At 45.5% G+C, this 22,047-nt stretch overlaps 2 protein-coding genes and 1 pseudogene across 4 annotated transcripts in view; 1 reads left to right on the top strand and 2 right to left on the bottom strand.

The window, feature by feature from the left end:
- The window catches only part of DNAJA3 (DnaJ heat shock protein family (Hsp40) member A3), a 31,276-nt gene extending 23,322 nt beyond the window's left edge, over window positions 1-7,954 (bottom strand). The window contains exons 1-2 of one of the 2 annotated variants that reach the window (XM_024553310.4): window positions 7,711-7,954; window positions 965-1,098 (exon numbers count right to left, since the gene is read on the bottom strand). In XM_024553310.4, the coding sequence (XP_024409078.2) occupies window positions 965-1,098; window positions 7,711-7,921 (345 nt within the window). In that variant the 5' untranslated portion in view covers window positions 7,922-7,954. The remainder of the gene's footprint in view (window positions 1-964; window positions 1,099-7,710) is intronic. The other variant, XM_024553311.4, reaches the window with a different exon arrangement.
- Window positions 7,955-9,635: 1,681 nt separating this feature from the next.
- LOC112298447 (large ribosomal subunit protein bL32m-like) lies at window positions 9,636-17,935 on the bottom strand (annotated as a pseudogene).
- A 1,711-nt stretch (window positions 17,936-19,646) lies between these two features.
- The window catches only part of CORO7 (coronin 7), a 55,138-nt gene continuing 52,737 nt past the window's right edge, over window positions 19,647-22,047 (top strand). For both annotated transcript variants that reach the window (XM_024553306.4, XM_045189815.3), the window contains exon 1: window positions 19,647-19,854. In XM_024553306.4, the coding sequence (XP_024409074.2) occupies window positions 19,795-19,854 (60 nt within the window). In that variant the 5' untranslated portion in view covers window positions 19,647-19,794. The remainder of the gene's footprint in view (window positions 19,855-22,047) is intronic.

Raw genomic sequence — 22,047 nt, 5'->3', positions numbered from 1 at the left:
GGTTCACAACTGCAAGGGCACAGAATGGGGTCTAAGTGCTCGTGGCATGGGGTGTCTTTTTGAGTTGTTGAAATGTTCTAAAATGAATTGTGATGATAATTCTACAACTCTAAATATAGTAAAAACTGGTGAACTGTACACTTTTTGAAAAAAGCAAGAGGTAAAGAGTAGACGCCCAAGGCATAAGCGGTTAGGTCTGGTCTTGATCACTACTTGATTCACAAATATTGACCCTGGACAAAGTTTTTGCTCATCTACAAAAAAATTATTTTTAAATTCAAAATTCCTATAGTAAATTTTTCATAAAGGTAATTAATGTATTTAATTCATACTTAAAGATCTTCTTTATCCTGATATTATGGCTTTACTATTTTTTTGGTGTTTAGATGCTATTTCTTTTACCAATGACATTAATAGTTTGTACTTGTTATTTTTAACACCTGTATTAGGCAAAATACAAAAGCTGGCAATCCTACACTGGTGCCGCCATTTTTTAATTTTAATTTTGTTAATCAGAGCAAAAATCTGGGAACTATTGGTCTAGATAACTAGCCCTACTACATTCTGGGATATAATGATGGGAACTTCACACTTTCTGAGCTAAGTGAAGAAATAATTCTAAGTCCATAAAATTTCATCTGAATGCAAAGAATAACTACCTAAAACTTAAACCAGCATGCCTACTAATTCAGACAGTGCAGAATAAATCTAAGTACAAAAACAGCTGAAGAAAAATGTTTTTTTAATCTCTGGTTCTGACTCCTCTTTTCTGAAGCATTAATGGGTATGGCAACGTGCACTGAAACATACAGTCCAACAAAGCCCGTCTTCATCATATCATTCCATGCTGTCAGCTGCCTGCATCCTGTATGTATAGGCACATGCACCTCGCTGATCAGGATCAGACCAGATCCACAGTATTCCTTCTACAATCTTGTCTCTAAAATCTGGCTTCCATACAGACCTGGTAATAGGCTTTCTTGATCTCTTTCTGGCTGGCATTTCGGGGCACTCCTAATATCTGGTAATAATCCTCTTTGGCCAAAGGAGTGCTCGTGTGGAAAGAGGCAGTACAAACAAAAGGGTAACTTTGTACTCCTAAAAAAGAAAAAAAAGAAAAGAAAATCAGTCTGGGTGTATGTTCAACAAAAGGAAACTGTGAATAAACAACCAGCCAGGTTATACCTGTGAAGGAGCAAATAGATCACAACTTCAGGGCCTGTTCTTCTCTAAGCCCAACGAAGACCAAACTCACTGCACTTCAAAAATGGCTAAAGCCACCGTATAAAAAGGATGGAAAATAATGTCAATATAAAACTGGGTGGGCTAATCCTGCTGGGTTACACTACCTCTGTAGTAGCCTCATTAAACCACCAAACAAACAGTACAGCAGATGAGGGATGCAACTGAAGAGGATTAAAAAGGGACTTAGTGCCCTGACCAGTATGGCTCATTTGGTTGGGCACTGTCCCACAGAGTGAAAGGTTGCTGGTTCAACTCCTGGTCAGGGCATACGTCTGGGTTGCAGGTTTAGTCCCTGGTCAGGGTGCGTGCGAGAGGCAACCCACAGATATTTCTCTCCCTCTCTTTCTCCCTCCCTTCCCCTTCTCTCTAAAAAATAAACAAATGAAATATTTTTAAAAATAATAAAAAGGGCCCTAGCTGGTGTGATTCAGTGGATTGTGTGCTGGCCTGCGAACCAAAGGGTGGCCAGTTCAATTCCCAGTCGGGGCACATGCCTGGGTTGTAGGCCAGGTCCCCAGTAGGGGGCGCATGAGGGACAACCACACATTGATGTTTCTCTTCCTCTCTTTCTCCCTCCCTTCCCCTCTCTAAAAATAAATAAATAAAATCTAAAAAAAAAAATAATAATAATAATAAAAAGGGACTTAGCCCTGTGGTGTAGGGGGTGAGGTGGAGGTGGAAAAGGGTGTAGGGGGATAAATGGTAATGGAAAAAAAATAAAAATAAAAATTTACACTATAAACAAAAAAATAAAAATAACCAGAAAAAAAAGCCTGACCCCTCTATAGTGCACATTTGGTTAAATCAACAAATTGAAGGACACACCTAAAAAGCTAATGAATAATCTGTTAAGACCCTCCCCTAGGATCCTGGATGGCCAAAGTAAAGAAAAAAAGCCTCAAAACAAAGAGCCCACATTGTTCTCTCCCTAGAGCATGCCCATTCCTTGTGTCTCTGTCATCTTTCTCCTACACGTGCAACCAGGGGAGCAGTGAGCAGCAGCGGGTCATCCCGGGCTTACCCTCTGAACATACCTCCAAGGCCTCCTTTTCTCTGACTTGCTCTCTCCTGTTGCTTCTTCTACCTTAAAGCCTTTCCCTTGTTTCAACTGTCTTTTTATTAAAACTGTCTTCAGCTTTAATACACACACTCTCAAAATGAAAAATAAATAAATAAAATAACTTGGGTTATTTAATAAAACCTAAGTTATTTTATTTATAGGACTTAGCTTCCATAACACTGAGAACTCACCACATGCCAGCTATTTTCATACACTCTGTCTCTTTTAATGTCCAGGTTCTTTCCCTCTACCAGGCAACCGTGGATATCTGCTGACAGGGTAGGGTGGTGCTCGGAGTGTGGTCCCTGGACCAACAGCATCAGCTTATTGGAACACAGATTTTCAGGCCCCACCCCAGACCTGAATCAGAAACTGTGGAGGTAACAGTCCCTCCAAGGTGATTACATCCAATGCTCGTCTGAGAAGCACTGTGTTAACAAAATGGTTCTTGGTCTTTAGAGTCACACATCTCTCAGAGTATCTGATAAAAGCACTGTCCCTCTCCCCTAAAAATGATACATATATATAGACACAGAAGATTAAAAGGCCCTGTGCCAGAATCTCTGTTTACCACAGAGCAGACAACCTGAAAGGAATCAAAGCACACGGCAGGTGGCCACATACCCTGCCTCCTTTCAGGTCCCTTGCATCAGCAGCTAGGAGGAAAGGACAACAGACATCTACTCAACTGCCCTTTGTGCATGAAGCAGAGTGCTAACTTCACTGGGTCACAAACTGAAGCTCTGGGAGCTGATCTACAATCTCAATGCTGCCTCCTAGCCCCCAACCCATCCTGTCACCACTGGAAAAAAGGGTAGGGTAAATTTGGGGGAAGAGGTGGCCAAGTTAAGGCAGAAGGAAAAGGAGGGTCAAGAAAAAGAATGGGTTGGGTATTGTCCCGCAAACTGAAAGGTCGCAGGTTGAATTCCAGGTCAGGGCACTCGCCCGGGTTGTGGGCCAGGTCCTTGGTTGGGGGCATGCAAGAGGCAACCGATCAATGTTTCTCTCCCTTTCTTTCTCCCTCCCTCCCCGTCTCTCTAAAAAAAAAGTAAGTAAAATCTTAAAAAAGAACGAAAAAGAAAGAGGATCATGAGACAGCTACAGGTTCCTAAGTCAAATGTTTGCCTGTAGAGAAGCTTCCATATTCACTATTCATTCACTCAGGAAATACCTACAAATATTTACTACCATTTATTCACGCAGCAAATATTCACTGAGCATCTACCAGGCACTAGGCTTCATGCTGGGGATATGACAGTGAATTAATCAATGACACTGAACTCCTGGAACTTAACATTTATTCAAGATCTGTACTAGGCACTGGAGATTCAAGATGAGTAAGAGTCCAAGCCAATGCCCTCAAGTTCAGCAGTCCCACAGGCGAGTGTGGAAGGCAGCGTGTGACATTTATTAGTGCACAGACATGCAGAGTAAGAATACACATTAAAGGGTCACCTAACCAGGGTTTCTCAACCTCCCCACAGTGGAGGACGGGATCAGTTTCTGCAGGGCAGGGGAGTGGGCACTGTCCTATTGTTACGGGCTGACTTGTGTCCCCCATCTCTAAATTCTTAAGTTGAAGCCCTAACCTCCAGCACCACAGAAGGTGACTGTATTTGGTGATAGGATCTTTGAAACAACCCTGACAAAATACTGACCTTGGACTTCTAGCCTCCAGAACTACAATAAAAAGAAAATAAATTTTTGTTGTGTAAGCCACCCGGTTTACAGTAATTTGTTATGGCAGCCTTAGCAAACTAATATACCTAGTATGTATTGTAGGATGTTTTGCAGCACCCCTGGCCAACTAGTACCAGTAGCACTACCCACCCCTTCTCCCACCCACAAGTTGACAACCTCTCTAGACATTACCTAACATCCTATGGAGGGTAAAACTCACCCCACTGGCAACCCAATCTATGAAGTTCAGGGAAGGTCTGCTAGGGCTCCTGCTGTTAAACTGCAGAAATTAGCTAGACTAAGGAGGGGTTTAAATCCATCTAGATTTACACAGCTGTCCTAGTGTTATTCGTAACAGCATCCCCTTTCACTTTCAAAAGTGCCCTGTTTGGTGGCTAAATCATATAATCAATTTTGGTGTAGAGGGAGTGGTTCATTCCTGTGCGTTTAGGAACTGCAGGTACTAAACTAGCAACTCTGTGTTTGCATGTGGGCACGTGCGTGCATGCATGCGTGCACATGAGCCTGTATGTGGTGGTTGCAGTGGTTAAAGACAACGATGAATAATGGGGCCTAGAAATAAACAGAAGGGCCTTTGACCTATGCTAAGAGTCTAGATTTTATCCTGAGAGCAATATGAAGCCACTACAAGTATTAAACAGGTAAATGATCAGGTTCGCGTGAGGAAGAGCTCTCAAAAAAACAAACAAGGAGGATTGAAACACTAAGTAGTGTTAATCTGAGCACAAAAGCCAAAAGGGTATAAAGCACATGGAAGAAAAGGGCAAGAGAAGGAGTAATCAGACAGTAGAATGGATAGGAATGGTCAGAATGATTAAAATCAGAACCAGGAAGAAAATCTATACTTTCGGTATCCCTTGTACTTGTTTTCTGTTGCTGCATTAGACTTCTGGGAATATGAAAAGCAGACAGTGTGGAAACAGTAGGGGCTAAGAGACCACTGTTGTCTTTCTTTGGTCAGATTTGAGAAAAACACGAGAGCTAGGAAAGCTCTAGTAATCAACTCCCCCTTCACTCAGGAATGAGCAGTTACCCTGGCCTGTTCCAGACTCTCCTTCCCATCCCTTCCAATCCAGAAGGAGGAAGCTGGCAGCGACAAAGGCTCTGGCAGCTGCAGCTCCAACATCATAAGCAGAGAATTTGAACTTGGGTTAGAATGGTGTAAAGCTGCATGGGAATAAAGAGAAATCACTTTTAACTACTTCACGTTTGATGGCTTTTTTTAAAGATTTTATTTCTTAGAGAGAGTGGAATGGAGAGAGAAAAAGGAGAGAAACAGCGATGTGCAAGAGATACATGGATTGGTTGCTTCTCGCACACCCCCACCCGGGGACCTGGCCTGCAACCCAGGTATGTGCCCTGACAAGGAATTGAACAGGTGACCTTTTGGTTCATAGGCTGGCACTCAATCTACTCAGTCACACCAGTCAGGGCAAGTTTGATGACTAGCAATGATTAGAAAGAGTTAATTTATTAGGCAAATTTTCCAATATGACCAATAAAAACATGTCTTGTCCTTTTTAGAATAATGCAGAATAGGATTAGCCTCCAAGTCACTCCAAGAATGGCCAGAGCAATGTCAAACAACTGCCTTCTTTCTCTGCTTAGGAGAAAAGTTGAATTTAAAGTGTTGTTTTTATGTCACCTAATTATACTGCTTGATTTGGGATGAGATCACAGACCAAAATTTGAGAGCTAAACTGATGACTTTAGATGTGATATCAGAGTGCATCTTGGAGGATGCCACCTGATACAAAACATGACCATCTTGGGCTATGGGCTCTCCTGGGAGAAAAGGACAGCTGACTGCAGTTCCTTAGTAATGGCTGTATACAAGACACAATATTTAGTGCTTGTCTGTGTGTGTGTGTCTCCCTCACACATACACACAATTATCAAAAATGCCCCCCAAACTTGTACAAATGTAGAATGAACAAATTTAACTAAACATTACAAAATGTTAGGCAAAAATCTAAAAATGACCACTTTTACTCATACTGAGAAATACGGAATGACATCACTTCAAATAATCCTGAGGAAACCTGTTCACACTACTGTTCCACCCATGAGGAAATACAGGTGGCACAAAAAGAATTTAAAAATGGGATCACTCGACTAACATCACGGCCAATCTCATATGCCCACCCAGTACCTAGAAAAGCCATTGGCATTATGGCAGGCCCTCAATACATACCTGCAAATGAATAAACTTTCACAGTTAAGAGCTCAGAGGGATTAAATACTGTGTTTTGTCATGTATAATGCATATATTTTGCCCAAATTTTTGAGGGAAAATAAGGATGCGCATTATACATGGGTAGTGCCTGACATACCTTATATCTGTTCTTGGGTTTTGTAATTATTTGTTACATAAAATATCTTGTACCAAAATATGTTCAAAAATAAATGCTAAAATTTCTTTATAATACAAAAAACAAGTATCTAACTATAAATAAATTTAAAAAATTGAATTAAAAAATTAAAACAAAAGATTTTTGTCCTGAAAGTCTGGGCCAAAAGCGTGGGTGTGCATTATACACGGCAAAATACGGGTAATTCACCCACACTCAAACACACACTGGTGGAGGTGGGTTTTTTCACTCCATGAAGCAATTGCAATTACTGATACTTTAATGCTATTGCAAAACCGGAACCCAGCAGGAAATTACCTTGTCAGGGCCCTTTAATTAATGATCTTTGTAAGACTACAGACAGTGTAAGTATCATTTACACAAATTCTAGGGGACAGAAACAACTAGCCCAATTAGGCACATGGTTGTTCAATAATGATTCCTCCATCCTTCTCTCACAGATAACAGAAGCCACTAAACACACATGAAAAACTATTGTGGCTAAGCACCTAAAGGCTTAATAAATATTAATTATCAGCCAGGCTATTAATTAAGCAGTAGGTTTTGAAAAGCTTTACCACTTTTTAGCTTTGTGACATCCTACAAGTTGTTTAACATCTAAGCCTCAGTTTTTTTATCTACAAAATGAAGTTAACAACAGTGTCTACTACATGGAAATGGCCATGCCTGGTATATAGTAAGTGCTCAATAAATGTTCGTATTTTTACTACATTTACCATCTTAAGAACTTCTAAAAGAAACTAACTGTTCAGTATAACCTTCAATTTACACCATGTGGTGGAAAGCGTGAAAGCTATGAAAATACAGCTCTCGGTTTGGGACAACTCTTCTTAACGTAACCTTATGACCTTGGGCAGGTCAGTTCCTCTGCTAGAACCTCAATTTCCCACTCTCTATAACAGGGAAGACAATTCCCACCTTGCAGGATCGGTGTTACCATCAAGGGAGGTAAGGCACAAAGTACCTAATACAAGAGCAGATGCTCTTCGAATGGCAGCTACCTCTTCCTTTCTGCTGCTACAGGCTAGAAGATGCAGGGAAAAGAACAGGGACAGGGAGCAGCGGCAGGCCGGAAAGAGGCCTCCAGAAATGTTGACACAGAGGTGAAGGATCACGGCCTACGGAGCACTTCACCCCCGCCACCAGGGACTCCATGCAGCTTTCTGAGCAGCCACTAGGGCCCCAGTGCCTCCTGGTTGCTGGTCTCCCTATCCAATTCCGCATACACGTCAGAAAACACCTTTCACCACGCTACCCCAGTAACTGGAGCGAGATGGGTCAATCCCTTCCAGGCCTTGGAGCCCCGACTCTGACGCTGGAGCCTGCCCTCACCTGTGAGGCTGACACCGGGTCTCAATGTCAGTAGCGCCCCAGGGCCGCGAGCTCCCAGTGAAGGCGCGAAGGTGGTAACGCTCAGCTTGCGGCCCAGAAACGCCCCCACCACGACCCCCCTGGGCGGCCGGGCCCCTCTCCCTGCTGCAGCCGGAGGCCGAGGGGTCCCCACAGCCACCATCAACCAGCGTGTGCAGCACCGCGCCGCCATCTTGGCCCGGGGACACTGCGCATGCGCTACCCGGCTCCAGGAGGCCTCGCGAGGACAACTCGCGCAGAGTGCGTCCCCGCCCGGAAAGGCGGGGTGGCAGGGAGGCCGCTGCGCGCGCGCAGAAACCCAAGCGTTGCGCACGCGCGGTAGTACCTAATGCCCCTTCCTGGTAGCCAACGCCCAAAGTGAGGTTTGCTCTGAAGGTTGCTACCAGGTATAATTGCCCTGGAGAACTTCGTAATTACGTGCCAGACGATCAGGACCGCACCTTATCTGTGTAAAGATGTGGTCGTACGTAACTGGTTTGAGGTGCTCGGCAAGTGGCGGAACTACAAATCCTGGCGTGCAATGCGACGGTCTGTCGCCCAGATTCCGACTTTCAGTGCGCAGCGTTCTTCCACCTGACCCTTTAAACTTCATTCGAGTTACTCACCAAGTGTCCGCACAAGGGGCCAGAGTCTCTTCTCTGCTCCCAAAGTCTGACCTCAAGTTCACTTTCTGACTGGTGTCCCACGCGGCGAACTTTGATCGCTCAGATTTCTCCCAAGCATGTTAGCCTCCAAACCTGTAGTGAACTAGCCAGACGTGGAGTAAAAGCCAAGTTCCCCAAAAACGAATTTAATAAACGTTGGGAGAATCTACTACGTGCCACGCACGAACTAGAGTATTGGGGATACAGTGATGAGTGACATACTGTACCTGCTGTGGGGCAGCAAGAACGTTGAAGAGAGACCTCAACAACTAACATAACGAATTCAGAGCTATCATAGTAGGTATGTGACAGGTTACAGGCATACAGGTGAAGAGGTTTCTCAGTGGGGTGTCAGGAAAGGTATCTGAGAGGTAACATTCCTGTAATGAAAAGTGGGTCAGGTAGGGATGGAGGGGAAAAGTACTCCCAAGTAGCAAGAAGTTCAAAAGCAGATGTCTAGAGATGGAAAGTGCTTGCCCTGTTTGCTTAAGCCCTAAACTAAGGGTATGTGATGAGCCAGAAAAGTAAACCTGGTCTGGTTAAGTCTTGCAAAAGAGTTTCAGTTTTCACACCTCCTGTTGATAGGGGAACTCAAGAGTTAAAGATTTTAGCCTTAGCTATAGTTGATAGGCTTATGTGATTAATGCGTGTAGAAAGCTGTTACTCCAGAAACTGGAATGCATGGCCTACTTGATTCCTGGAGGTTGACAAGCAGTTCTACCTTTGTGCCCCATGGAGTCCACAAGCAGGCAGATGGAGATAGTATCTGGGCCATTGTGTTCGAGAGGGGAGCAGGTAAAGAATTGTTGATCAGCAGCCCTCACTGGTGTGGCTCAGTGGATTGAACACCAGCATGGGAACTGAAAGGTCATTCATTACATTCCCAGTCAGGGCACTTGTCTCTATTGCACCAGGTCTCTGGTTGAGGGTGTGGAAGAGGCAGCCAACTGATGTTTCTCTCTCACATCGATGTTTTTCTCCCTTGCCCTCTCTCTGAAAATAAATAAATAAAATCTTTTTTAAAAAATGTTCATCAACAGATGAAGAAGTACTAGGAAAATTACTAGTGGATTGCAACTCTTATCCCATGAACCTTTTTTCCAAACTCCTTGCCTACCCTTTCTACTTATAAAAAGGTTGACTTGAGATGAAATGTTAAGATGGTTTTTGAGGGTACATAACCCACAGTCCTCAGATCACCAGCATCCCAATAAAGCACCCATAAAGATTCAATCCTTGTCTCTACTTATTGGTTCTGGTGGTGACAGGCAGCACAAATGCCATCTTATCCAGTCCCACCACCACCACTACAAATAATGGACAGGGAACCCAAGGGCTCATGGATGGTTTTAGGATGATCTGTTCCCTTTGTCCCTCGCCTCACTGTACTCGCTATTTTTGTGTATATGCATGTTAATACATATCTTCCATCAATAAAATTCTCCACTGGTTCTGCGACTCAAAGAGGTTTAAAAACCATTGGCCCAGGCCCTGGTAGCTCAGTTGCTTAGAGGAGTGTCCACATACCCCAAGGTTGTGGGTTTGATCTCCAGTCAGGGCACATACCACGATCAACCAATGAATGCATAAATAAGTGCAAGAACAAATCAATGCTTCTCTCTCTCAAATCAATCAATTAAAAAACCACAATAGCTGCTCCAGCTGGTGTGGCTCAGTGGATTGAGTGCCAGCCTGTGAACCAAAGGGTCGCTGGTTCAATTCCCAGTCAGGGTACATGCGTCGGTTGCAGGCCAGGTCCCCAGTATGGGGCAAGTGAGAGGCAACCACGCATCGCTGTTTCTCTCCCTCTCCTTCTCCCTCCGTCACCCCTCTCTAAAAATAAATAAATAAATAAAATCTTAAAAAAATAAACAACAAATTTCTTTTAAAAAACACTAGCTCAGTGAAGAACAGTTATGAGGTTATTGTAAAATGCAAGAATAGTTGAGAGTTTGGGCTAGAGAACATAGAGCACTGATACAAGCAAGGGACATTTTTGAGAAAAAATGAAAAGGGTGTCATGGGGTTGGAAATGGGGAAAAGAGCTCTTTTAATATATTTAACCAATAATTAAATGTTTCTAGCATTGTGGTTAAGAGTATGAGCTTTAGCGTCAGACTGCCTGGGACTGAATCCCAGCTCTGCCACTTATACCAGCCATGTGTCTATGGGCAACTTATTTTACCTCTCTGCCTCAGTTTCCATTCTCTAAAATGTGGATGTAATGCCCTGGCTGGACGGCTCAGTTTGGTGGAGCATTCATTTTCCCATATACCAAAAGACTGGAGGTTCGATTCCCTGTCAGGGCACCTACCTAGGTTGCAGATTTGAACCCAGGTTGACGGACATGTATGGGAGGCAACCGACTGATGTTTCTTTTCCTTTTCTTTTTTTGTTTTTTTGAGTCCATTTTCCTTTCTGTTCAATTCCTCCACCCTCTAACTCGATGTTTCTTTTTCACACTGATGTTTCTCTTTCTCTCCCTTCCTCTCTCTCTAAAAAGATCAATTTAAAGAAAACCATATCCTCAGGTGAGGATTTGAAAATTTTTTTAATTAAAAAAGTAAAATAAAATGGGACATAACAGTAAGTACCTTAGAGTATCACCTGAAGAGTGAGGTTATCTATGTAAAAGCTTCATATAGTACTTGCCCCGTAATAAATGCTCAATGTATGTTAGTCCTATGTGCCAGACTGCTAAACACTGAGAATACCAAGCAGAGCTCAGAGTTACTACCCACAGGGAGTCCAAAGCCTAAGGGGAAAGAGTAGGGGAGGGTGCTGGTTGAGAAGCACAACTTTCAGGAATAAAAGCTGAGAACAAGAGGCAAAGGGACCTGAATTTACCCTCTCAGAGTGAGTTAGGAACTGGAGGAGTGCTCACTAATATGCAATCTCTTTTCAGTTTTGTAACTTTCTCATTTTTTTGTATTTTAGTTTCTTCCTCCCTCATCTATTTCCCCAGGGTGATTTTTTAAAAATTTATTTTAAAATATTAAAAAATATATTTTCAGCCCTGGCTGGTGTGGCTCAGTGGATTGAGTGCCACGCTGCAAACGAAAGGGTCACTGGTTCGATTCCCAGTCAGGGCACATGCCTGGGTTGCAGGCCAGGTCCCCAGTAGGGGGCACATGAGAGGCAACCACACATTGATGTTTCTCTCCCTCTCTTTCTCCCTCCCTTCCTCCTCTCTCTAAAAATAAATAAATAAAATCTTTCAAAAATATATATTCAATTACAATTGACATTCAATATTATTTTTTATTTTTTTAAATTTTTATTGTTATTCAGTTACAGTTGTATGCCTTTTCTCCCCATCCCTCCACCCCACCCCTGCCGAACCCACCTCCCTCCCCTACCTCCACCCTCCCTCAATATTATTTTATATTAGCTTCAGGTGTACAGTTCCATTGAGATTAGCAGCAAAAATCCTCCACATTGAAAGGGGGTGTGTGTTCTTGTTTTAGGGGATAGCAGGAAGACTGATTATTCTTTCCTTTTAGGAAGGAGAGAACCCCAAGGGAATGGAGTGGGTGATGGTAATGGACCCATCCCAAGCTTGTTGGAAAAAACCAGAATGAGTACATAGGCCGCAGCTACCCACATCCCCAGACAGAACATATTGTGTGTCTCTCCCCTTCCCCCTCCCTCTTCTCCAGGCTAAAACCAAAAACTTGAGCTTTGAGAAACAAATGTTGCAAAAATCATACATGTTCCTCAAACATCTCCCCCCTCTTCACTTTTCATTTTAATGTTCCCTTAGACCCTTCCTGCCCTCCTGAGGTAGTGAGGTCTGTGGGAGCTAGTAGGGAGTTTTAAGTGTGCTCTACTCTGTAACATCCTGCAGCTACTGACCATCCACGGTACAATGGGACTGGCCAAGTCCACAGCCAATCCATGGGTTTGCTGCTCCCCTCCCCATGTGAGGGCCCCTTCCAAGGAAGACAGAAGGCCTCCAGCCAGTCTCTTCAGAGGTAATAAAAGCTAGCTCACAATTTCTCTACTTGTAGCACTTCCTTATGAAATATGTAACCCAGATGCTCCCAGACGTGACATCTGCAGTGTGTGCAGTTCCCTGCAGAAAAAGATGAACTATGTCCTCCACTCAGTTGTCTGGGTTTTCTGTGCTAATGATTTCCTAGAAGCCCTTTTAAATAAACTATGGGTGGCTCCAGCTCAAAGCTAAATATTCTTCTGCCTGAACTAGCTTAAGCTTAAGCAATGTTTTTTGCAAATCTGAAAAATGAAAGGAATTTTTTCAAGGAAAAAAACAAATCACAGATGCTGAAAATAAAGCTCTGGATCCTCTGGCAATCAGTAGACGCCAGTGTGAAAGCATCACCTTAGAAAAGGGATGGCTTTCTTCTGTGAAACTACCCTTTAGTTGTGAATTATCATTTTGTGTTTCTGTTAAAATATTTTGCAAGTTACTGCAAAAAAATCAAAACAAATCATTAGGTACGGTAAAATTTCAGAGCCCCAACGACACATGGGTACACCTCCACTTGAAAAACAACAAAATAATAATGTACAGTGCACCGTCATGCTGGCAAAGGAGAATTCTGAGTTTTTCCCAATTTTTGAAATGTATTTTGTTGCATAACTGTTCGTTTCCTATGCAGAGATAACCACACATGCCTTTCTGCTCCAGCTCCTGCAGTGAACAAAGCAGGGCTCACCTAAATGTTTTCACTGTGTGTCTTAATAAACAGCCACCTCAGGGGTAGGTAACTAGATCTAAGGAATTTGTTGTTACTGCAGCTGGCTTCACCCATCCCGTGCGTGCAAATTCTGATGTATAGAAACCACTGGCTTAGAGAAGATTAAGGGAATAGTCTATTAAAAAGTGTCTTTTCTTTGGTGTCAGTTTAAAATAAGAACACAACTTAAGGCTCTTTAATGCTTTTTTTGCCCTCCTTCCCTGCTGGTCATTTTTCTTTTTGCTAACATTTCTTCCTTCAGTTACATAAAGTGCATTGAATTTTTTAGAATGAGGACTTCAGTACAGTGACCTCCTAATTTTTTTTTGTTGTTGTTATTAATCATTCTTGGAAACAGGCCCTGTGAAATCTAAATCATCCTGCTATGCACCAAGCTAACCAGACATCTTCATATTGCTGGCATCCACCTTTTGAGAGACTGCCTTTTAGGTTTGAGAGTTTGGGGGGGGGGTTGCCTCTGCATAAACATTTGCAGACTTAATTCCTGATGTATCTTCAAATTATCTACACAAAACTAATTGCTTAGGAAGAATGTTTTAAGCTACACTGATGATTTTAAAATAGGCACAAAACATGAAAAACAAAGAATCTTTCTCTTTTCCTGAAGAAATGTTTTATGTTGTCACATTGTTTAAACATCTCATGTCCATTCTGGTTCAACCAGGATGGTCGCTTCCTGTCTCGTTCAATGATCCTCTTGTCCCAGCCTTGTTCGGATGGTGTGGGTGTCTCTCCCGTGTAGAGCACCATGTCTCTACAGTAGGAACCTTAGAAGGGCCCCCTTCTTGTTTCCCTGTCTTCTTATTTCTGCGGTCTCCTTGCACACCTTCTCATAGCAATATTCACAAAGGACACATTTCTCTTTCAGGTGACCACATTCACCACATTCAGGACAAACGTCTATGTTGTTCTTTTTTTTTTTTAAGATTTTATTTATTTATTTTTAGACAGAGGGGAAGGGAGGGAGAAAGAGACAGAGAGAAACATCATTGTGTGGTTGCCTTTTGCCCACCCCACACTGGGGGATCCAGTCTGCAACCCAGGCGTGTGCCCTGACTGGAATCTAACCGGCAACCCTGTGGTTCTCAGGCCAGCGCTCAATCCACTGAGCCACACCAGCCAGGGCTATGTCATTCTTAACTTCAATAAGCTTCTGAGGATTTCTTCTCCTACACCCGTTTACTTCAATGCTGTGTCTGTTTTTAGGGGCTGCCATCCAAAAGACACTATCTAAAAGGCTGAAATTCTCCTCACTTGCATTAATGTCATTTGCTGTTCTGTAAAGGTAGTTGGAACTTGGGCCACTAATGCTGGTCCCCACAGAGGGCTCTCCTGAAGTTTCTGCTGCACTAGCGCCCAACAGTCCCGGAAGAGTTGGGCTATCCGTCACGGGGGAACCATCACCAGAAGGGCTGCCAACTGAGTGGTGTCTTCCAGGGTCTTCAGAGATAATCAAGTGAAATTACTGGAAACATAAAGGAACAAAGCTGGTAATTCATAGGCTCATGGGACTGGAAGGAAACTTAGAGGATGTCAGTTCAACTTTGCCATTCATGAAGTAATTTATTCTGCTCAAGTTCGCAGCAGCTTGGAGCTCTGAACTCTCTATTAGAAACGATCATTCTCTCAATGCAGATGGATCTGGGAACACGTGAGATGGTCACTCTCTGGGTTTCCATATCCTTTTGATACAAACAGATCTGATCAGATTACTGGGGTGGACTAGGGAGGGACCCTAGGAGGAGGTTGCCTGAGGCAATGGTGAACAGTCTAGGACAGGAATGGCTGAGAAACTGAACTGCCTCTGTTGTGCATGGAATTATGGGCCAGAAGATTTAAACAGAAGGAAGGCAGAGACTGTCTCTCTTGTTGTTCCTTAAGGTTGCCTGGTGGTCGTGCTATAGCTGCCCACACTTCCCAAAGGACAGTCTCTTAAATGGGAGAAGGAACTCCCAGTGCAGCCTAGAATTGGTCTGTCCTGGCAGAGGGTGGCAGGGTTATTTTTCTTTGGGAGTTCTAGAGGGGACAGGCTCTGAGGAAGAAGCCTGCAATTCTTCCCAAATTGTGTAGCTTTTGTATCTTATGTTATTTTAGTTTGTAAACTAACCTTATAGAAATAAGATAATTAAAAACTAATAGGGGAAATGATAGGAGAACTCAAGAATTAAAGATTTTAGTCTTAGTTGATAGGTTTAAGTGACTAAAGCTTGTGGAAAGCTGTTATTTCAACATGCTATTGTGTAGCTTTTGAGTAACGACTCCTTTCCTTTTTCAACAAACCTCTGCCTCCAGAATTTGCCTAGCAGGTGGTGGGCAGCAGGGCCCCACTTGCTGTCCAGTAACGTTTTCGGCCCTTCCTTCTTCCCTGCTGTGGAGCTCAGGTTGGTCACCGCTGCAATGGTAAAGATGACATTCTCCAACTCTGCTCCTACCAGCCCCCAGTTCGTAGAAATACAATCACACGATCCCAAACAGCCAGGTCACGGCTTCTCTCTTTCCTAGGAGAGATTAGGGGTCATAGACCCCCAGTGCCAGGGCCAGGGAGGTACAGTCTGTCAATATAAGAAACATTCAAACCTACCGAGAATTTTTGAGAGTTTATTTGATCCAAACTGGCGATAATTACTGGGAAGCAAAATCTCAGTAGTTTGAGAAATGCCCTGAAGAATGGCAGTTTAACACTTTATTTATTTTATACATTACAATCAAACGAGGAGACATAAGGGGGTCACATGAAATCCACGAGTGATAGCTTAGGGAGGTGGGAGAAAGCAAAGTGGGGAAATCTTTGGGATTGGATAAAAAGTAAAGTGATAAACACATACTTCTTTATATTGGTGGGTGGGTACAGCATAGTTAACATACAGCGCATAGGGGTGGTATGCGAGAGAACGCGGTAACAATGAGAGACTCTATTTAATTTTTTTTTTTACATTCCAAAATATAATTATTTAAGAAAGGCAAAATGCAGCAGCTAAATCCCAGTCTATGCATTTTCAGCATAGTGATTAATGAGGGACTCTAGAGGTCTCTGCTGTGGTGGGAGATTGTGCCCTGAGGGGGCTGGAAAAAGGAAATTATTTTGACATTGCAAAGGTTTATTATCTTAGATGCAAAAAGACCACAGACAAGCTCAATTAAGGTAAAGGTTGACCTTTGTTAGAACAAGATACCGGCCTAGGACAGGGCCATGAACTGCTTATAGTTGGTAAGTGTTAATTTTAGATCCTCCTTTGTGGTTACTTTAAGTCTCTCAGTTTGCAACGCAGTCGTGCAGACCTCCCCTGAGTGTGTCAGGTTCAGTATGTGGCCCCTTTTCTTCCACAAGTGTAGGGGTGGAGGGGCCAAGTATAAGATGACAGGGACCAGTGAGGGTAGGGTAAATGGAAAAACATGCTTTAAAGGTGGTGGGTGCTTCTCAGCTCCAACTCATTTTAGCCATGTTGGGCTGTGGACCCACCATTGCCAAATCTTTGTTTTTCAAGAAAGGCTGAAATCCAAACTTTTAGGAAATGTCCCAATTTTTAAGACACTTTGTGAACCAACTAAAACATATCTGTAGACCAGATTTAGCCCATGGTGTTACAGAACAGACCTGGGGGTGGGGGTGGGGGAACGATAGACTATTACCGAACAGACTCCCCCTTCTCCCCAGGTTTCCCTGTACTAGATTTGCCTTGCCCACCGCCAGGGAATGACGTCTCTTAATGTCAGAGATTGGTGAAAAGGAAAGGAATTGTTTATTCAAAGGTTGTACAGACTTAGAGTAATGACTTAATGCCTTCATTAAAATCCCAAAGTCCCTTAAACACCCACAAACACACACAGTCCTTCCTTCCCCCTTATGTCCAGTCCGGGGTACCAGATCTCAGGAAAAGAAATAGAAGTCCATGGCTCTGGTAGCCCCCTGCTCTTCCCAGTAACAATCCGTGCTCAGCTGGCAGGCTGCCCTTGGTTCCCAGCACCATCAGCTGTGTCGCCACTGCGATCTCCAGTTAATCCAAACCCATGTGACACCTTCTCATGGCCCACCAGCAAGAGTCATTTTACTCCTTTCCTTTCTGCAGCATCTCTCCCGCATTCTTCCAAACTGCTAAGAGAGTGCTCGGCATCACTGCCACATCTTGCTTCCCAGCTTCCTAAGCTATGTGGCAAAGGGAGCCCCAAAGCCATGTGGTTCTCCCTCTCTCACCAAAGCAGCGTGGGTACCCACTTACTCCAAAGTCGTGTGGTCCCTCCTAGCATGGGTGCCGCGCCTGGGTTTAAATCCCAGCACCAATCTTCCATTTCTAACTCCTCCCACAATTGGCTACACCTGTCAGCATTCCCATATTTTTCCAGCTTTTCTGGGCTGCCATAGTAAGTCTGGGCAGGCGTGGCTCCATGGCATGGAACCAATCAACTCCAAGCTCTCAGGCAGGGGCTGTAACCAGGGTGAGCTGCTTCCCAGTTACATCCTGGGTGGGTTACTCTCATCTCCCTGGTTCAAAGCATGGTGGCCACAGCTATTTAACATATCCACGAAACTGGTTGAAAGTTATAGATTTGTTAAATGACCATGCCTGAGGTTAGTTGCAAAACTGTTGCTATGCAGAATAACTCTCAATGGCCCTGCTTCATGTGTCCCATTCCCCAGTTCAGACTTGTGGGGGTGAGGACATCCTATATTATTATTATTTCCTGGACACCCTGAGTTCTGGACCCCATTTCAAATCCCTATTTGGGGGCCCCTGGCTGCACCCTGTTACAATGGCATATCCTTCTGTTACCTCTGGGGTTTAAAGGCTTTCTCACTTGCTGACTGTGCCCATTTAGGTCCATCTGACGTAACAGTAACAAAAATGAATTCAGTGATAACAATGAAGTGACATAAAGCAATTGGGTAAGTTTACATGAGCTTTGCAATAGTTGTATAGTTGATTAATATTAAATTTCTTTTTCTTAAAAAGGGACCTAGCCCTGAGTGGGTCTTCTGAAGGCCATCTGTAGTGTGTGGGTTCTTGACTTCATGTAGCAAAGATTTCACAAGTCCAGGTGACTATGAGGATACATTTATTAAAGCTGGGGACAATAAACCCAGGAAAGGCTTAGCATAGAAGAAGCAACAGGAGAGCCTGGGCTGGGCTGCCTTAGCTCACTGGGAAGTCAGAGAAAAAGGGGCCTTAGGGACAGCTTCAGGGGCTAAGCTAGGGACAAGATTGCTGATGCCCACTGCCTTAGAGTTCAGGAGACGCATGGCTGTGAAGACTGAAGGGGAAGAAGAGGGGAATGGCACAGGAGAGCTCATTTGCTTGGTCCTTTGTCTTAAGGCTTTTCTCTCTCTTGCAGGAGGGAATCTTACGGAAGGTCTTGGGAAGGCTTCAGCAGAAGGCACGCCTCAGTTATACAGGTGTGCCCTTTCAGGGTCCTGGTCTCCGCTGATTGGTCAGCGGCAGGGTCTTCATTGCAATTGGTTCTGGTATCATCCAGCTGGCTTTTGCTGCTTTTCTGGGCCTGGTGCTGAAATACAACTGAGGCCTAGATGTTATCTCTTGGATGTTATCTCCAGGGAGGAAAGGCCATCCAATTAGAGTTTACCCTAGGGATGAGGTCCTTGTTTTCCCAGTTTTGACCCCCCCCCCCCCCCCCCCCCCGCCTCAGGCACTCAGGGACCTTCTGCCCTGTGAACATCTGCATCTGAATGTAAATCGCTCAGACAGGTGGCTATCAGTCTGTTTCACTATTCCGCTTGCCAAGGAATGTTCCTAGCTTCTTACTACTCTGTCTCAAAAGCATATTCTGGAATCACTGTGAGTCAATTTTTAAAGAGAAATTCTTCTGCAATGAATGGCCCCAGGTGAAATAAATAGGCTGCTTTTTCTCCTGAGTCGCCCCTGGACTGAGCAAGCTACGGGCACATTTGCTATTTAATGCATTCTCCATTGCTCGTTCACCCTTTCACCCTTTCAGCTTACTTGTAAAGGATACATTGATTTCCTTAGAGGAGTCCTGTCTCACTGCACCCAAGGCCTGAAGTCAAGGGAGGCCCTAATAAAGGGATGCTGAAGGCTCCACCCCTCCCAGAGACCACCTGGCCGTAGCAGGGTGGGTGTGATGGAGAGGCTTTAGGGTAGACCCCCACGGACAAAGATTTGAGACAGACCTGGGCTCGCGTTCCCTGCTGCCACTCACTATCTGTGGGACCAGGACCAGTGGCTCCTCACCACAATCCCCACACTTCAAATGGATGGAGCTACTACATTCCTGCCATCTCTCCCCTACAGGGAGGGCAGGCTGAGCCCCGCCCCCCTTCACCAGGAAGCCTCTGGGGGCAAATCCCTGCACACAAAATCAGCGCTGTTCCCCCTAGCTCTTACTCCCTCACTGCTCACCGTCTGGCGGACTTACCACTACACGTGACCTTGCCGCTTGTCTAGTAGGCCCCTTCACCAACCCCGCCAGGTTCCTCCGAGAAATCTGCAGCGATTGGGCGGGGCAGTCGACGCGCGCCGAGGGAAAGTAACTGGGGGCGGGGCTCAGCGGGCCGGAGCGGTCTGCGATTGGCTGGAGTATGTCAGGGCGTGGCCGAGGGCGGTGGGCAGCGGGTGGAGCTGGAGGCCGGGGGTGTCGCGGCTATTGGCGGTGCACCTGAAGGCTAACGCTGTGATCCTGGAAGCTGGGTTTCCGGGGTCTCCGTAGCCATGAGCCGCTTCAAGGTGTCCAAGTTCCGGCACACGGAAGCCCGGCCATCCCGCCGAGAGGTGAGCCTGGCTCTAGAGCCCCGCTCCCCCTTTCCCTCCCGGGACCCTGCGCGCTGATCCCCGAGCCAGTCAGTCCCGAGGCTCCCCCTTCAGGCCCGGGACTGGCGTCCGGGCCTCCCCGTCGCCGCCCGGCAGGCAGTGTCCACAGCTCCCGGAGGCTCTCTGGCCGCTCCGTGAGCCCCGCGGTCGATCGGAACGCTCCTCTGGCCCCTGGACCCTTGAGGCCGCGCAACCCACCCAGCCGAGTCAAGGCCTGAGGCCCGCAAGGCTGCCTGCCTTCCCGGCTTCCGGTCCGCCTCGCCAGGGAGCAGCGGCTCGGCAGATGCTAGCGCCGGCTCCTTCTCCCAGCCACCCCGATAGCCCCTGCCTGGGGCTAGGGTGTGGGAGAGATGTCCCCTTCTGCTCTGGTCTTGGCGAGTCCGGCTCTGTCAATGCGAGGGGGTGAGCCGCTAGATGAGAGGCGCGCCTCTCCCTCGGGTTTCCGCCGGCGCTTCCTCCTCTTCGCGGCTAGCTGTTCCCTTACTCCGGGCGATGCTGCCATGGGCTGGGTGGGGCCTGGGGGAGCCCGAGAAGGTGGAGTCCAGAAGCACTGGGGGGCTCCTCGGACCCCTGAAGCTCAGCTAGCCTGATGAGGAGTGGCCTTCATAGATGATGCCACCCCTGGTCAGCCCCTCCCCATGTTATTTGGAAGGCCTGGGATTGTCTTCCAATAAGTGGGCCTAGGAAATGACCCTGTCTAGTCAGAAGCCAACGCACGTCAGAGCTGCCAGCACGCAGCTCGGCCAGAAGCCCGGTTTTCGTCCAATGGACAGTATTTTCTCTGAACCTCTCCTGCTGTCCCAGCTGCTGGAGTCACAACAGCCAATACGACAGCACTTTCCTTCATCTGTGGTGCCTACAGCCTCATGAAAGAGACAGCCAGCAAGCAGACAGACATGCATGGACATTGCAAGTTGTAATAAATGCCCTGAATAACAAGGGTAGGGTGCTGGGATGGAGATGGACAATGAAGTGGGGGTTAATTTCATCAGGGTGTCGGGGACAGGCTGCTGGGAGGAAGTTACATTTAAGCTGAGGCCAGAAGGGTAAGAAGCAGCCAGCTAGAGGAAAAGTGGGGTAGGAAAATGCCTCCTGCAGGAATGGCAAGTGGGCCATGGTGGATGGAAGGTAGTGATGGGGAAGCATGGTGTCCAATGAGTCAAGAGTGATCTTGCAGAATCCAAAGACCACAGGAAGTTAGCTTTTATTCTGAGTGCAATGCGGAAGGAAGAAAGGAGGTGGCGTGTGGGTGGGAGGAGAGGCGCTCAGATTTGCATTGAGATCATCCCTCAGTGAAGTAAGTACTGCTTGGAGGGGTCTGGAGTGTCCTTGAGGGGCCCTGGGGCTTGTTCCTCGGTGGTCCTCAGACCTGCAAGGTAAATACAGGCATGGAAACATCGATTACAGAGAGAATTTACAACAATTTTGTTAGGCAAATGGGAGAACAGGTGATCTGTTCTTTTTAAAGATATCTTCTGTCACTGTATTTATACCATAAACGTGAATCAGGAGGGGAAAAATAATGCAAGACGATAATGTTCTATCCGAGGCAGGTAAACATTGAAAACGAAACTTGGGTAGTGGAGGTGGTTTCCGGGACACTGGGTGGGTGGGCTGGGAAATAAGAGTGCTCGGTCGTTGAGTGGCATGAAGGAGTATTGAACGATGCTTTATTATCAGCAGAGGAAACGCGGACCTCGCTGATCATAGTTTCAGAAACAGTACTTCTCTGTCCCTCCAGGTGGTTCACTCATCTGTGGGATTTCATGGAAAGGCCTTGATTTTACCCTTCTCTGGTCTTGGGTGTTTTCTTCTGGTGTTTGGAGGAGATCTCTGTACTCAGGTGGAGGTCTTCAGCAATACAGTTGAGGAAGTTGAGTCTGTCTTCTGACTAGGTGCTCATTTCTCTGTTCTATGCTTCTCTCTACGGCTTTTAACAGAAATAACACACACGTGAGTGAACACTGCCCGGTTAGCTCCTTGACTTCATTCAGCCTGAGCTTCCTTTTTCAGCCTCCTCCGCCTTGTTGGAGAACTGATTTAATAAGCAAATCCAGCCCCTGCATGACTTAGATTATTTCCAGAACATTTTGCATTTTCTAAGGGACTGTGTGAGTGGGGACAGGGTTTGATCCAAAGGAATGCATCTGTAAT

This window comes from Desmodus rotundus, chromosome 1 (assembly GCF_022682495.2).
Source record: "Desmodus rotundus isolate HL8 chromosome 1, HLdesRot8A.1, whole genome shotgun sequence".
NCBI lineage: Eukaryota > Metazoa > Chordata > Mammalia > Chiroptera > Phyllostomidae > Desmodus > Desmodus rotundus.
The sequence above is the reverse complement of the archived record's forward strand: the minus strand, read 5'-3'. Positions and strand labels throughout refer to the sequence as shown.